Source organism: Mastacembelus armatus, chromosome 7 (genome assembly GCF_900324485.2).
Source record: "Mastacembelus armatus chromosome 7, fMasArm1.2, whole genome shotgun sequence".
Classification (NCBI taxonomy): Eukaryota; Metazoa; Chordata; class Actinopteri; order Synbranchiformes; family Mastacembelidae; genus Mastacembelus; species Mastacembelus armatus.
In genome coordinates this window covers 477,321-492,042 of record NC_046639.1, presented here as the reverse complement: position 1 = coordinate 492,042, position 14,722 = coordinate 477,321, and the positions used below count along the sequence as shown (strand labels likewise).

At 45.1% G+C, this 14,722-nt stretch overlaps 2 protein-coding genes across 2 annotated transcripts; one reads left to right on the top strand and one right to left on the bottom strand.

Moving 5' to 3' along the window:
* The first annotated feature begins 353 nt into the window (after positions 1-353).
* On the top strand, positions 354-2,055 carry birc5b (baculoviral IAP repeat containing 5b). The gene is made up of 4 exons (XM_026333125.1): positions 354-482; positions 948-1,057; positions 1,612-1,729; positions 1,824-2,055. Exons 1-4 carry the CDS (start codon positions 357-359, stop codon positions 1,911-1,913), a joined length of 444 nt encoding a protein of 147 aa, XP_026188910.1. The 5' UTR covers positions 354-356; the 3' UTR covers positions 1,914-2,055.
* Positions 2,056-7,963: 5,908 nt separating this feature from the next.
* Positions 7,964-9,037, bottom strand: neurod4 (neuronal differentiation 4). The gene has a single exon (XM_026333087.1). The coding sequence runs from the start codon at positions 9,035-9,037 to the stop codon at positions 7,964-7,966; it is 1,074 nt and encodes a 357-aa protein (XP_026188872.1).
* Positions 9,038-14,722: the final 5,685 nt, after the last annotated feature.

Sequence of the window (14,722 nt, the reverse complement as noted above, 5' to 3'; positions counted from 1 at the left end):
AATAATAATAGTTTTAATGTGTGCATGTTTAGTTTCTCCACACTGTAAAAACACTCTGACTGCTTGTCATACATGTAGAGACGAACACAGTTTAGAGCAAATAAGAGATGATGCAGAACAAACCTGAAAATTAAATAATGTCCACAATGTGTTTTAAATTAATTAGTGCAATTAGCGCCATGGCTTGGAAAGCTCTTCCTTACACCACGTGACCTCACGGTCCCATCACAGCCCCGCCCACCTCCAACGCGCGGACACTTTAATCAGGCCAAAGTGAAAACACCTGTGTGCGCAGGTCAGTCCGCACCTTCACATCCGCACCTGGCGCTGCGCTGCGCTGCGGGTGTTCTGGCTCGATGGCCGCTATCGACGCGCTGAGCGCCAGGTTCTTCTCTTATGACAAGATGTACAGTCATGACATGCGCGAACAAAGTTTTGCTGAGTGGCCGTTTAGGGAGGAATGCAACTGCACACCTGAGAAGGTAAGGAGTGTGTTTCACAGGATGTGTCAGGGTCTGCAGCCACTTTTACATGAACCTACTCACAGTGTGAGTCCAACTCATGAGAATACCACAACCGTGTTTACACAGCCGCCTTTTGTCCCAGGCGGGGACAGCTTGTGATTTACGGCGAGGCAGGTGTCAGATTCAGTTTCGTTGCATCAGGTGTCCCGTGCACAGACCCTCCCTTTGCCCACGAGGTCTGACGGATGAGCTGCTGACACCTCACTGGATGAGTAATATTATATGCCATGTTACCAGCTCGTAACCACCCGAGAGCTAAAAGGAGATGTCCTGGTTTAACAGTCTCATCATGCGACTCTGGCCCTTTGTTCTGTTATTGCATCTGTGCCTCAAGAAACTCACTGACTTAGTTCTGCGTTTTCCTTTTTTAATCTGAGGAATGTAAGAAAAATGGATCATGCATTAAAGCGTCTGTCTGTGCAGATGGCCAAGGCTGGGTTTGTCCACTGCCCCAGTGAGAATGAGCCTGATGTTGCCTGCTGCTTCTTCTGTCTGCTGGAGCTGGAAGGCTGGGAGCCCGACGACGACCCCTGGTAAGAGAAGCCTGTCAGCTTCCTCTTTTGGTCCTCATCTTCACCTTACCTGCTCGTATAAAATCCATAGTCAATAGGTTTAATTGATCAGTTCCTCCAGTCAGCAACACAAACAAAACAAAAATGATCCAAAAATCAGTAAATGTGATGAAACTAAACTGGGATTGGGACTGAATAACATGTTTGTTCAGTCGTTGTTCCATCATCAGTTCAAATGCTAAATGCGTTTTGGTTTCTGTTCTGTCACCGTGTTGTTTCTTACATCCAAATTCTAAGAGTCAAAACGTTGCTGGTTAGAGGTGAATTCATGACAATAGTCTACAAGAGGATCTGGATCCTTCAGATCTGAGTCTCTTTCCATTTTAACACTAAAAATTTCAGCTTGGATTCACATAGTGAGGTTGTTTTTGATGAGCACGACACTAAACTTCAGTCTTTCTGTTGCATGTTGACTGAGCTGGATTATTTACAGGTTACGTTTGTCTCCTTGTGCCACATTCACTCATGTCATTCACTCATGTCAGGCAAACTTGTAAAATACTTTCTCTGCCCAGGGCTGAACACATCAAACGCTCCCCTAACTGTGGCTTTCTAACCATGAAGAAAGACTTCCCTGAGCTCACCGTGAATGAATTCTTTCACATAGAAAAGGAGCGGCTGAAGGTCTACGTTGTAAGTGTCCTTCATATCTGTGCCAGTATTGCAGTGAAGATTTGTACTCGTGCAATAGTTCATCTACTTTGTGCTTTTCTTCCTGTCTCTCTAGAGAAAGATTTGTCATAAGAAGATGGCATACTTGCGGGATGAAATAGACCAAACCCTTGAGAACCTTAAATCTATGTTGGTCTCCATGTGACTGAAGTCTTATTTGTCTGCAGTCTATCTTGTTTTTATTGATGCACAAATCTTAAGGGTGTAGCAACAGCCTATAGTTTTTACTCAACAGCCTCATGTAATTGAAACTTAAAATATCAATAAACTTGAGTATTAGTGCAGTCGGTTGTAATATTGTCTTTAACCACAAGATGGAGCTTTTGCACTGAAGCGACAGTTCTGCCCTGTCACAGACAAACTTTCTGAAGTTCCCAATCTGACACTGGAAACCTTGACAAAGGCAATCTGAAATGAAAGCGCACATTGAGCATGATTACAATGTGCGCTGTATTCCCTCTTTCAACCAAATACTTACCATTTTCCTGAACGTGCCACCATCTCTCCCACCCCTTTTCAAACCTTGACCCTGGACAGATGGCCTGAAGCCCCTCCCTTTCAATACCAACTGTTGCCCCAGTAACATCTGTTACATACAGGGGGACACTGTGCACCGCGACACTCGCCTCACCCTGCGAGGTGCACTGAAAGTTAAAAAGCACTGATGGATGCTGACAACGGAAGGAGGAGAAAACATCCACATGCAGCAAACGCTCCTAGAAAGCTCTGTAATGCCTCACGGCTCCTATTGAGCCTCTCAAGGACAAAGGTTTGACAGTGAAGTCAAACGTCGTGACACTGAGACTTTATGTGAAGCACAAGCATGTTCTGCTACGTCCCTGTGTTCTGATGGGACGTTGTCTGGATGGGGGGCAGGATTAAAAGATGCTATCCCTTCTCCAACCTTCCACTGTTCTGGATTAGTGTCTAATGTAACACTCTGGCAACTGAGCCCAGATGAGCTGCTTAATTCTCTTTTATCCGCTCACTACAGAGCAAATTGAAGAGAGAATATTTTTAGCAAAAAAGTAAAATACCCATAGGTGATGTAACATTTCTAAGGAAGCTGTTAGTTCTGTTTTTCATTACATTTATGCTGTGAGAATATTCCAGTCATATTTGTTTAATACAGGTAGGTGACGTGTGTCGAGAGGAACGTCCTGATGAGCTGTTGGTTTTAATGTTTAGGTTAAGTGGTGTGATATTTGCATATAAACTCAGATCATAAGGAGCATGTTTACAGTAATTGCTAATGTTCTAATCCACATCCCATGTCAGTCCAGAAAATGCATCCATACGGGCTCGTCTGTGGGAATAGTGCAGAACTGTTCGTTTTCACATGGTGGGGATTAGTCATTTTTAGTAATTACAGTAAAAACCAAATTAAATCAAAATTAGGGATGAGTCATTAATCTAATAGGAACCTGCCCGTAGATTACGTCTCTTCTGATCTAATTAATATACCGTGACAAAAGCTTTGCACCAGTGGTCTCTCCTGCACTTTTAATTAATGAGTTTCTGCTGAACAAACTGTAAACAGTGACTGTAGCAGATGGACAAACGGACAGATGTTACTAACAGAAAGTTTACAACCTGAGCTTTCCATCAGGCCCCATCTGTTGCTCCTGAGTCCAGTACCTCCCTCTACCCTCCTCCGTCCTCATCAGCATCCATCACCATACACTCTCCCCTGATGCACTGCCCTAAATTAATGACGTCAGCGTTTACCCTCTCGGCTGACCTGGTTTAACCCCTAATAAACAAAAGCTAAGCGAACGGCATATTATCACATCACTCGCGATGTAAACGTGTTACAGCTTTGAAGCTGCAATACATTTTTAGCTTCGCTGGTCTGCTGCACTCTGACACCTACTTATGAGAACAGGGTGATTATTGTAAAGACCTGCACCTATACACACCCGCTAACAGCTAAAGCCTTCGCAGTGATCCTGGCTAACACTTTCTGATTGTGTCTGAATGTCCAGATCATCAGAGGAAAGGATACTGACATTATTTTGCATTATAATCAGAAAGAAACTAAAGTCCCTTTTCAGTTTTTCCTCTCCGGTCTCCACCTCCAGCTTTCTCCGGTGTCTCTGCTGGCTGCTTGCTCTCCCAGACATCACGGCCCTCCTACCTTGCCTGTTTTTTTTGTTTTTTTTTTATGTTCTCTCTTCGAAAGGGACCTCCATCTGTCCCTATACTCAGCTCTTTGTGGTGTCCCAAAGCCCAGCAACTTCCACAATGCAGTGGGCGTGCAGAGGGGGGCCAGGGTAAACACGACAGCATCCAGATCCCATTAGAAGCTCTTTAACTCCTACACCCTAATACTCTCAGAGAACTCTGGGAGGAGAAGGCCCACCCCTTATCCTCATGCACACAATGTCACCTTTCACACCCACTCCCATAGGTAATGAGTCTGCGAGCTGCTCTCCACACTCCCCTCGCATGTATATCTCATTGCCATGATACAACAAGCTCTTATTTTATTTATCACTATTATTCTGATCATAAAACAATTATTTGAATTTTACTAACATTTTTACAGGGGGGGGGGCAGTGTTGACATGCAGAACCATCCTTGGGTAAATATAACTGGAATTTATGATCAGTCAGTTTGATTTAAGTGTATGGGACTAGCAAGAATCAGGAAAAGTTAAAGTTTTTATTTAGACTTGAATTGTTGTCACCATGTTGACAATGGCCAACCCAACCAATCATCATCCTTTTAATTCCTTTCAGCTTTGCCATCTTTCATTGTTCGTCTCTGTCTTTGCCCACAGCTGTGTCTACATCTATCTCCTTGGTCTTTCTTCTACCAGCTTCCTCCAGTAGTCCAGGGTCTCTCTGTTTCAGGGGCCTCCACATCTCAACCAGGGCACTCGTTCCCAGTGCGCCCCACAGACGTGGGTGTGCATGCGCCCTGTGGCGCAAGAGGAGGGAGGCATCGCTGTGTTTGTCCCAGCTTAAAGGCAGAGGGATTACCAGCACACAGACACTGATTAAAGCCTTCCAGCCTCCTATGGCCCCATTAATACAATCTTAATCACAATGCTTTATCCCCCCCATCTAGCGCCTATGGATCAGGACCTTTTCATTTTAGTTGGAGCCACTCTTGTTGGGCTAGCAGATTAAGTGCACTGCACACAGAAACTAAAAAATAACCACATGACAGTGAGAGGGGAAGAGATCAGGTTCCACACTGCACTTCAGAGTCTGTCGGCTCAGATTTTGAGTTTTCCTTTTCTGTGATGTTTCCACCTACACGTCACTTCACATCCTGCGTTGTGATGAGGGATCAAACTGTTGGCACGTATGATGCATATAAAAATAAAAACCGCTAAGATCACAGACGTTTGGGATCCAAGACCTGAAGTACAACTACCTTAAATCTCTGTGGGCTGATGTGATCTGACGTGACCTCACACTCCCGGGGGACTGAGCTACAGGTCGTGCTCTGCTGCCAGCAGCCCCGACCAACATGGCATTACAGAGCATATGTTCCCTTCCCACTAAGAGACCCTCACGTCTTTAGCCTCAGTCTGTGTTTAAACCACACATTTTATTTCACAATACAGTTTCTATCATTTTAACCTGACAAAAGTCCTTGTTTACACCAATAAAATAAAATACAAATATTACAATTACCTTATGAAATCTAGAAAAGCTTGTATAGTTTTTAAATCTTCCCAAATTGCTCCATGCATCTATCAAACTAACTCTCCATTAGCGTGTCCCAATCTCCTGAGATCTCCTGCATCTCTGTGTTTTGTAATCGTGTATCCAAAGTTAATTTATGTGGATTATTTTTGTATCCAACCACTCGTGTATTTGGACTCAGGAGGATAATCCACATACCCTGCCCCCCACCATTTTTGCCATAACAAAATGGAAAGAGACACAAAGAGAGTGTGCATCAGTACTTCTGCCTGTCCTTTCTCACAGGCCAACTGTCTGCCTGTGTGTAAAGCTATGTGTCGCTCCTATGCTGAGGCTGACCCAGGAGCAGAGAGGACAAACTTGTGAATGAGGAGCGGGGACCTCAGTCACCTCGTTTGCCCTTTCCCTTTTCTCGGTTTTCCCGAACACACTGATTTTCCTTTCCCTCTCATGAGCTGACTCTCCTCTTTCTCTCTTCCCCTAAATTGGCCCAGCTGTCCATCAGCCCCCCACAGTTCCCCCAGCTGTCTGCCCTCCCCAACCAAGAAGCCCCACAACAATACAGGCCACAGGTCAAGAGAAAGAACAGGCTGCGTGCACAATGGAACAGTGGCGCCCCATAAAACAATCATTCCCTTTTCTCCTGCAGCCCTTCTCCACTGTTGTGAGGACTGGAAAAGACAAACCTTTGGAGAGGTGGCTGAAAGGGGGGGAAGTCCTCCTGGACAACAACCTCCAAAGCACCTTGCCCTTCTTACAATTGCCTGAAGGACCACAATGATAAACACACTCCTACATACCAGGTCTTTCTCTCACCACTCCATCTTCGTGGTCTGCCACCCCCTGCTTTGTTTACTTCAAGAGCCATCATCCCCTTAAACATGATCATTAAAGTCAAGGCTGAAATGTTTGCTGTCGTTGAATGATATTAATTAGCCAGGACCCTCACTGAATTTTAAAATGTCTGTATGAAGTTGTATTGCCTTGTCTTTACAAACTGTTATTGATCGGATGTGTTCATATATCACTATATCCTGTGTCTCTGCTGCTTTTCTGTCTTAATGTGGATGAGTTCTTTGAAAGTGAGTTCTTGCCCTACAGTGTTTTGGCATGAGCTGGATGGGAAAATGGGACATGTGGGAGAGAAAGCGAATAATACTCAGAAAAGGCTCTGTGACACATTCACCTGTTCCCCAGAGCTGTTTTCCCATGGCCCACAGCGGCCTCCTCCCCGACCTAATAGAAACCCCAAGCCCCTGAATGACACCGTGCACACACTTACACACGCTGCAGCAGAGCTGCTTTATTACAGCAACGTAGTCCTGAACGTTTTCACAGGTTTGATAGCTCCTGTGTCCATGTTAGCTACTGTGAGAAAGGCAGAATGATCAAAAGTCATTTTAGTCTGAGATCCAATTTTATCTTCTTGTTTTTGTCTGATTTCTTTTTTATTACAATATCCCATGAGATTCTGCACGGCCTAGAGAAGTGATTAGAAAGCAACACAATCACTGCTCTATTATCAGAGGGACCTCAGTGTGGTACGCCACTGATGCACTTGGTTAAAACAAAATAACTGGAACTCATTTATTTATTTGAATTTTGTTGTGAAACTACAGAAGATAATCAAAATTATTCTGATTTGTTTGAGTTTTGGGGAAAAGCAGGAATTGTCTTAAGACTGAAAGAGCAAAGTGAAAAGGTAAAAAAGTTGTTTTTAATTATCTTTTTGGAAATGTAAATATAATTCTGAAATGTTTCTTCTTTCGAGGCATTAACTTTGTGTTAAAAGCACATAGCACCAGCAAAACAGAAGAAAAGATGGCAAACGTTGTTCCTATGGAAATAGCATATAATATAAGAATATTTATTCAATTAAGTGCGAAACAGTAGAATATTTACAACAGTACGGTAAAAACAGAAATTTGACATCAAATGAACAAGTACCTGACAGACCTCAAATAAATAATTTAAATATAGAACAGCTGCCAGTGTCTGACAACAAACCAAGAAGACAGGGAAACAAAAACTGTGCTGAGAAAAAGTATAAAAAGACGTAATGAAAATAAATATTAAATACAGATATAAATAAATGCATTGCTTTTCTTCAAACTGAGAGGGACTGCTGTAGGCGTCCGTGCACCAGTCAGGTTTCTTCTGAGGGGCAGAACTTCCAACAAAGTCTTCATGTTTTTGTTCAAACCCAAAAACTCAAAACGTTTGTGTTCCTGGGATTTCAGACTATTTAGTTCCATTGGGTGACAGCCAAGAGCGTAACTCATTCGGAAATCATTTTAATACAAATATCAGCATATAGTCGTACCAAACAATAATAAATAACAGTGTATTAAAGGTTGTGGGTGCGTGTTTGTATCAGGTAGATTGAGTTGAGGTGAAGAGTCTCTCTGGGCAGTCGGTGCTCTCCCAGAGTGCTGGACAAACCATTTTCTCTGTACAGTCATTACCTCTGTGGTCAGTTTTACGGTGGTTTACTGAGGAGCGGTGCTTCTCCCCTGGTCAGAACTGTTCAGCGTCTCATATGGCACCCATCTGAGAGGCGACCAGGTGAGAGGGAGTGAAGGAGTCAAAGGCCACGTCCAGGGGCAGCTCATAACGGGACGCCTGAAAGAGTGGGTGGCCCTGAGTCCCACCTGGTAGGCTGCCCGTCGTGGAGGTGGGGTAATGGTGGGACGAGAGGTAGTGGGCATGGTGGCCAGAGTGGGGCGTGTAGTTCCTGTCGGACTCGCGGGGTGACGCCTCCTGCTTCAGGGCAAAGTTTCCATTGATGCTGAGGGGGGGAGTGAGGGGCCCATCGTACGGTGGGGTGCCACTGCTGCACTCATGAGAGGAGGGGTTGTCGTATACAGGCCCCTTGAAACCCTTCATATGCAGGAGGTGGGACGCCTCCAGGGAACCATAGGGGGGGCTGGGAAGGCCTGGGGACGGGTAGCTGAGGGGGTGGCCGGCCTGACCCCCCAAACCACCCACTCCTGGGCCACTGCACTTGTCCTCCAGTTTGGTGAACATCGCTGGACTGGGTCCCAGCTGCAGGCAGCCAGCCACAAGGTTACTGGTGGGCTGAGACAGACCTTTGCATAGCATCTCCACAAAGCCATGACTCTCTGGAGACTGGCCGTTCTCCAGGACCTCAGACAGGGCCCAGATGTAGTTGCGGGCCAGCCGTAAAGTCTCGATCTTTGACAACTTCTGTGTCTTGGAATAGCAGGGCATCACTCTGCGCAGATTATCCAAGGCGTCGTTCAGGCCGTGCATACGGGAGCGTTCTCTGGCATTGGCCTTGATCCGCCGTGCACGAAACCTCTCCTGTCTAGCTTTGGTCATCTTCTTCTTCTTAGGTCCTCTCCGTTTGGGAGCCTTTTCTCCGTTTGGTCCAATTTCCTCCTCATCATCCTCCTCCTCTTCCTCCTCCATATCCTCACTGCCCAGTTCAGTGCAGGAGTGGATCCGACCCCCTAGAGTCATGCCATGGCGCCCCCTCATCTCCGGGCTTTCCTCCCCATCCTGTGAGCTGCCGTCCTCCTCCAGCCAGCCAAGGGAGCTCACCAGCTCACTCATGTCTCCACTTTTCCCAAATGGTTTGGTCATCATGTTGATCTGAAGAGACGGCACAGAAATGGTCAATACTACAAGCAGCGTTTAAAATGTGCATATATATATAAATGCAATGTGCTAAATGTGCCTGTAACAACACTTTGAACTGTGACTGACTCTGGACAGGAGCTGGAAGCAGCATTTCCTGTGGGACAGAAACACAGAATGAGCCTCTCATTTCAGCACCGCAGGCTGGACAGCTCACTCATGTCCCCACAGCTGCATCCTCATCACAACAACACAACAATTGTTTGAAATGTGTCGTTTTCTGATGTTGTGATATTAAGAAATAGTTTTTTAGAATAAGCTGCAGTCGTTTCAGAAACGCTGCCGGGATTTGCTCTTTAACATATAAAGCACAAAGATTAAATAGGCAACATGCAAATCAACGGACAGATTTTAGTTTGTCTATGCAGCCTATGGAACAATTTAGCAGTGGACTAATCTGAAGTCAGACCCCGGGCTGAGAATTTGCTGCTGTTTATTAAATGTCTGTCCCCGTCAGATATTGTGGGACAGATACTTGTAGTTTATCAATTCAGACTTTTATTTCAGTTCATTGAAAACGACTGTATCAACTTAATCACTGTCCGTTCGTGTTTTGCTGAATTTTGTGGCTTAAGTTTGTTTGCGACCGAGACCTAGATTAGATCTTTTCTTCCTCCTGTACTTCAACCTAAAAAACGAACATCTGTAAACTCACCTGTTTGGGTTCACCGCCTGCTCTGCGTGAAGTCTCGGGAAAACCTGGCTAATTTAGCAAAGATCAGCCAGAGTCGCTGCGTTTCTCTCTCGTCGCCTCTGCCAGTTTCCAGAACTCCTCAGTTCCCGGAGACAGTCACGAGAGCGTACGGAACTTTCATCTCCAAATGGCACGGCCGGGCTGATCCCCTGCCTTTAGCCCGGTAGGCCCCTCCCCTTGGCGCCCCACCCACCGTCAACTCGTCCAAACGCGCGTGGCGGGCTCGTGGCCAGAAGCGTCACCCTGTGAAATGAGTGGAGGGGTGGGGGGGGACCGAGAGAGCGCGCGACCGCACGCACGCGTAGCCAATTCTTTATTTGTAAATCAGGAGAAACGCAGTGCGCGCGCGTCCGGGCAGAAATTGAGAAAAACGTCTCTTAAAAACGTCAAATGACACCTGGCGCCTTTTCAAAGGACACGCACCACCTGAGGTCGCATTTGCATCTATAGCGCGCGCACATACAAACTTTACTTTTCCCCCCAGAGCCACTTCATCCATGAGCCAATCCCGCGGACATATATCGGCTCCCTCATGCTTGAAATGTAGGACACACCAGAAAAAAACCACTTCTCTGTTATGATGTCGCGTGTTAAGCACCTTAATCGATTGTCTGTGTCTTCATTAGGCGGTTGGATTAGGAATTTTCCACCTAATTAAACACAATGTTGGTTCTGGTCTTTGCTGAGCAGGAAGACGCTTTTCCATGTGCGCTGGTTTAAGTGGTTTTGACAGCTTGGTGTGCACTGAGCAGGTGTGTGTGTTGTTCAACCATTCAATTGTTTTCTTTGGTTTTCGCGTCATATTCCGTCTCCCAGTCTAATTATTACTGAGTCGATGGCTGCGCTGACGATGCACAGAAACGTGTCAATAGCTGCGTTTACTGTCAATAGGACCGCGGGCTGTGGATTTTACTGTCTGGTGTTTTTATGTACATGTTCATACACATTAGGCCTGAACTTATAAATACAGTAATATATGAATAATAAAGTCTAAATAATAAATATCCATCTAAACTACAAGGACCATGACCCTTTGTTATTAGCACAGATTCGAACTTGTGGCTTCAATAAATCTTAAAAGAAACAACATTAAAACACAAAAACACTGTAACGTGGTTCCCTCACACAGACCAATGTACCACAACCGCATTTTTATCAAACTCCCTGATATTTCGGTCGCTACACACAACATGGCTCTAAATGAGCTGCCAGCTCAGGGACCGTCAATAAATGGCAACACCGCAGCGGAAAAGATTCAATAACTCCAGGAATGTGTGCTGTCACACATCAAGGGACACTACAGCTAAACCTGGTGTCAATTTTGGCTTTGACTGACATTTATGATTCTGTAAGGGTTTTATTATTGCTTATGCAACGTGACATTTCATATTTCCCATATTGTTTGCTGTAGCAACACCAAACTGAGGGTGAACTCTTCTATGGACTACGACTCTTACTGAGGCTGTTTTCACTCTGCAGTATTTTATATGAATGTGTATTATGGTTTTATGCAATTGTATCCGTTTAGGTTAGAGCCTTCCAGACCTGGCCAAAGGACTTAACTTCGTGGTCATACACAAACATGTTTCCTGTTGTGGACTTTTTCACAGCTGCAGAATCTGCCATTCGTAACAATGGCTTATCTGACACAGAAGTAGAGGGACTCTGGCTAAAAGTCAGACTGTCTAGTTCCAACCTCACCACCCAGTCCCCCTGTGCTCCCTGTCCAAGGACCAGACTATTACCATCCTGCCTGCAGACAGAGGGAGATGCACAGCTAAGAAATAATTGCATTGATTTGTACTAGAGCAAACTAACGTAATTAAGTCAGGCCAATTTCTTGATTGTATGTTTTCAACAAATTGGATCAGAGACATTTGGTATTTCTATGTTTTTGTGAATAAAGTAATGAAATGTATAAACACTTCCCTCTTGTGCACCAGTACCTGACCAAGCAGGTGGAGCCACTGCGTCAGATGAAGGACCAGCATGTCAAAATGTACGAGCAGCTAAATGTTGCACCAGGGATCAGAAGCAAAGCAACCAGAGACTCATGCAGGGCAACCGGCCCAGCACAAGATCAGTAGGTCTGTGTACCAGTTATAGTTAATTCACAACATGCTGTATTTCAACATGAAGTACATGTTTTGCATAATTATTCATGAAAGCAACTAGTCTTAAAACTATGATATGATACAATACACATTAAAGCACAGATTTGATTAAATGCAGGACTTCAAGGGCATATTATATTTTCTGTTTCTTTCCCATTAGTCTGAGACCATCAAAGGGCTTCAGACCTATATGGAGGATTTGCAGACTCAAGTGGAAGAGCTCAAGTCTGTCCAGGCAGATTGAGAGAAAAGAGAACTGGCAGAGCAGCGACGCAACCTTGGAGCACACAGTGTGTCCTGTCTCAGACCTGTATGACCTGCACCATATATTATTGAATACACAGTGTTATCACTGTTAACTCAGCTGCACAGTGCAAGTCATAGCAGAACTACAGGATGTGACAGAGGAACTACATTCAGAGAGGAAACTGTGGTAGCTGAGGCAATATTGCAAAATGAAGACAGTCAGTTTTCATTGAGAACCTTTAAGAAGATTTGCCAATAGCGTATACAGGTGTCTACACACACAGGTGGCAGTGCAATTAGATGTTTGTGAAGGGTGGTTGGACACATCAGAATCATGAGAACTCCAGCTGTCTGATCTTCTCTTACCCTGAATGCACCGTTGTCTCAGCCCCCCGATGCTGACGGGACACCTTCAGGTTGTCCAGAGCCACACCAGGCCAGACGTATTTTTAAGGACCAGGCGTATTTTGCGAGTGTGTGTGTACATAAACACAACTTAGACATATATATCATTTCAAATCTGATTTGGATCAGTTGATCCTCAATCAACATGCCCCATGTGGTGTCACACAGACTGTCTTGGGATGACAGGTGGCCAAATTCCAGACCAACACACAGCCTGGGAAGGCGAACTGTGTACTGCATAAAAAAGCATCAGAAACAATATGAGACACATAAGACACATTTTTTCTAACTGTAAAAAATCAGTGTAAATAAAGAAGGTATGTTGTATGTACCATTGCATAAAACCATAATACACATTCATATAAAATACTGCAGAGTGAAAACAGCCTCAGTAAGAGTCGTAGTCCATAGAAGAGTTCACCCTCAGTTTGGTGTTGCTACAGCAAACAATATGGGAAATATGAAATGTCACGTTGCATAAGCAATAATAAAACCCTTACAGAATCATAAATGTCAGTCAAAGCCAAAATTGACACCAGGTTTAGCTGTAGTGTCTCTTGATGTGTGACAGCACACATTCCTGGAGTTATTGAATCTTTTCCGCTGCGGTGTTGCCATTTATTGACGGTCCCTGAGCTGGCAGCTCATTTAGAGCCATGTTGTGTGTAGCGACCGAAATATCAGGGAGTTTGATAAAAATGCGGTTGTGGTACATTGGTCTGTGTGAGGGAACCACGTTACAGTGTTTTTGTGTTTTAATGTTGTTTCTTTTAAGATTTATTGAAGCCACAAGTTCGAATCTGCGGATATCGGGCAAACTTTTTAAAAGACTGTGTGGCCTTTCATGGTTTTTCACTAATTGCAGCTCAATATTGAGCCTTTTCCTACAAATGCCGCGGCACAATAAGCGCCGCCAGTCCTCGTGCGTGGCGAGCCGCGGCGCTGCGGGGCTCTATTGTCAAACCGGGCATTGACAGCCGCAGTCTCGCGAGTCACACGTGCCCCCGCATCGATCCCATTGTGCGCACGATTGCCCACAGTTGTGCGCGAGACCGAGACTGGACTTTGCCAACTGCGCGAAGGGCCTCGCGAGTTTCCGAGTGTGCGGTGGCTTTATCTTCCTGTCTGGGAAAAATAAAACATGGTTACGTGACTAATCGGCAACATCGCGTAAAAACAGGCACTTATCCAACAATTTATGGACCAAAGCCTGACAGATGGCTGGATACACGGGGCGTCGGGGGCGGGGGCATCTGTTGCTTGGATGCTCACACGACACTCGTTCTCCTCAAGATGATGATTCGTGCTGAAACAGCATTTACGCACCGCGCTAACGACCCCAGTCACTCCTGGAGTGGTCAGGGGGAGAAAGAGAGTGTGTGTGTGTGTGTGTGTGTGTGTGTGTGTGTGTGTGAACCAGACACTCCATGTGTACAACAGCAACTCCAGACTAATATGATGTGCCCAAAACTCCCCCAGGTACATGCACCCTAACCCCCAAAACACACATACACTACTTTTCCGTCCCCTGAGTAGGAGCATGGCCTCCACCACACCTGCAGCCTACATAGGGATTTAGAGCCTCACGGTAAAATCCCCATCGGATTCCCAAATGACTGACTGACTAACGGAAAGGGAATTGTCCTGCTCCCATTTAAGCAGCAACATATATAACCAACCTTCTGCAGGAGGCCAAGGGGAAGGCACATTTTAATCCAGGTTCTCCAAATATTTACCTTTACCTGACAATTTATTTCAAATATTTTTGTGCAAGTCCTAAGATTTGAAGTTTAGATGTGAAAAGATTCCAAAGAAAATTCAGTAGTTAGGATTTTAATGTTTGTGGTGAAGGCATGTTCACGATCTATCCAAAACAAGTTTCCGTCCAAAGTGCTACCAGCCTAACACTCGCTATTTAAGTGCTGTTGTTGCTATTAATGGAAGAGCCATTTAGAAGAGGTAACCCCCTTCCTCAGAAAAAAGCACTGCCACAAGTGAGTTGACGCTCTCTCTTGTCCCCTGGGAGCCAGAGTGGAATGGGAGGGATTCGTGCTCTGTGCTGACAGATGGGTCCTTGTTCCTGTCTTTTTCTTCATCTCTATCTCCCTCTCCCTCTTTTGCTCAAACACAGACACACTCACACACACCAAGACTGCACGAATACAATAGGAATTA

Bases quoted from the DNA above. Each gene is read 5' to 3' on its own strand.
- birc5b (XM_026333125.1), top strand. From the start codon at position 357: ATGGCCGCTATCGACGCGCTGAGCGCCAGGTTCTTCTCTTATGACAAG. The intron at 1,058-1,611 runs GTAAGAGAAGCC...TTCTCTGCCCAG, and splicing joins GAGCCCGACGACGACCCCTG to GGCTGAACACATCAAACGCT. The intron at 1,730-1,823 runs GTAAGTGTCCTT...CTGTCTCTCTAG, and splicing joins AGCGGCTGAAGGTCTACGTT to AGAAAGATTTGTCATAAGAA.
- neurod4 (XM_026333087.1), bottom strand. From the start codon at position 9,037: ATGATGACCAAACCATTTGGGAAAAGTGGAGACATGAGTGAGCTGGTG.